The 936-nt window shown below is 63.1% G+C and overlaps 1 protein-coding gene across 1 annotated transcript in view; it reads right to left on the bottom strand.

Moving 5' to 3' along the window:
* Positions 1–863: 863 nt before the first annotated feature.
* The window catches only part of FPGS (folylpolyglutamate synthase), a 3,872-nt gene continuing 3,799 nt past the window's right edge, over positions 864–936 (bottom strand). Inside the window, exon 11 of the mRNA XM_029960586.1 lies at positions 864–918. Within this exon, the coding sequence (XP_029816446.1) occupies positions 864–918 (55 nt within the window). The remainder of the gene's footprint in view (positions 919–936) is intronic.

Genomic DNA, 936 nt, shown 5'->3' with positions numbered 1-936 from the left:
GCATGGCCTGACGCCCCCGGGCCCCCCCAAGCCTGCACAGCCCCTGGCCAACGGACTTGGGGACCCACCCCGGTGCCATTAAGCTGATTTTTTGCCCCAAATCTCAGGCCGAGCCCAGAGGGGGCCTCCGTTACTCATTCAGTGAATGCTTTGGCCCCCCGAGGGCAGCCCACACCGGGGGGGGTGCACCCTGCAACCCCCCTGGGGTCCCCCGCTGCAGGGGGGAGGCAGAAAGAGCAGCTACTGCCAAAGCCTCCCCCAAGGCTTCCCATCAAATGGGGGGGGAAGAAGTGGGTGCCCCCAGGACATGCCCCAGCACTTGGGGTGACCCCTGTGCCCCTCCTGCATCCCCCCAAGAAGGCAACAGGCACCACTGGGAGCAGCAAGAGGTTTATTCAGACGGGGGTGTGCAGGGCTGCTGCCCTCCCACAGGGCGATGGGCAGAACCCATCACACCCCCCCCAGCTCCCCATACAAGTTACAAACTGTTATTAATAATAATAAAAATCTCCCCTATGTTAAATTAGTCTTGCCCTGATGCTGAGCCTCACCACAGATTGAGGCTCCTCCCTACCGCCCCCCCAACCACCCCCTGGGCACTGGGACCCCAGCACAGCCTGGGGCAGCCCCCCCCAGATCCAGGGGACCCCCAATCAGTCTCACCAAGAGCGGAATGTGGGCCAGGAGCATCCCACAGATGGGCAGTGTCCCCGGGAGGGCACAAGCAAAAGGCACTGGGGTGAAAAATGGCTGAGCCGGGGTGGGGCGAGGGTGTCCCATGTGCCCTCCCGGATGCCTCCGACATCATCGGGGGCACAACTGCTGCTTCAAGTAAAACCAAGTGCAAAGCCCAGTCCATCCAGTTACTGGGAGAGGGCGGGGTCAAGCAGCCGCAGGGCCCCCCCCACCAAGTGCAGGCTGCCGGTGACCAGGACA

Source organism: Manacus vitellinus, unplaced genomic scaffold (genome assembly GCF_001715985.3).
Source record: "Manacus vitellinus isolate BGI_N305 unplaced genomic scaffold, ASM171598v3 scaffold_27_pilon, whole genome shotgun sequence".
Lineage (NCBI taxonomy): Eukaryota > Metazoa > Chordata > Aves > Passeriformes > Pipridae > Manacus > Manacus vitellinus.
The sequence above is the reverse complement of the archived record's forward strand: the minus strand, read 5'-3'. Positions and strand labels throughout refer to the sequence as shown.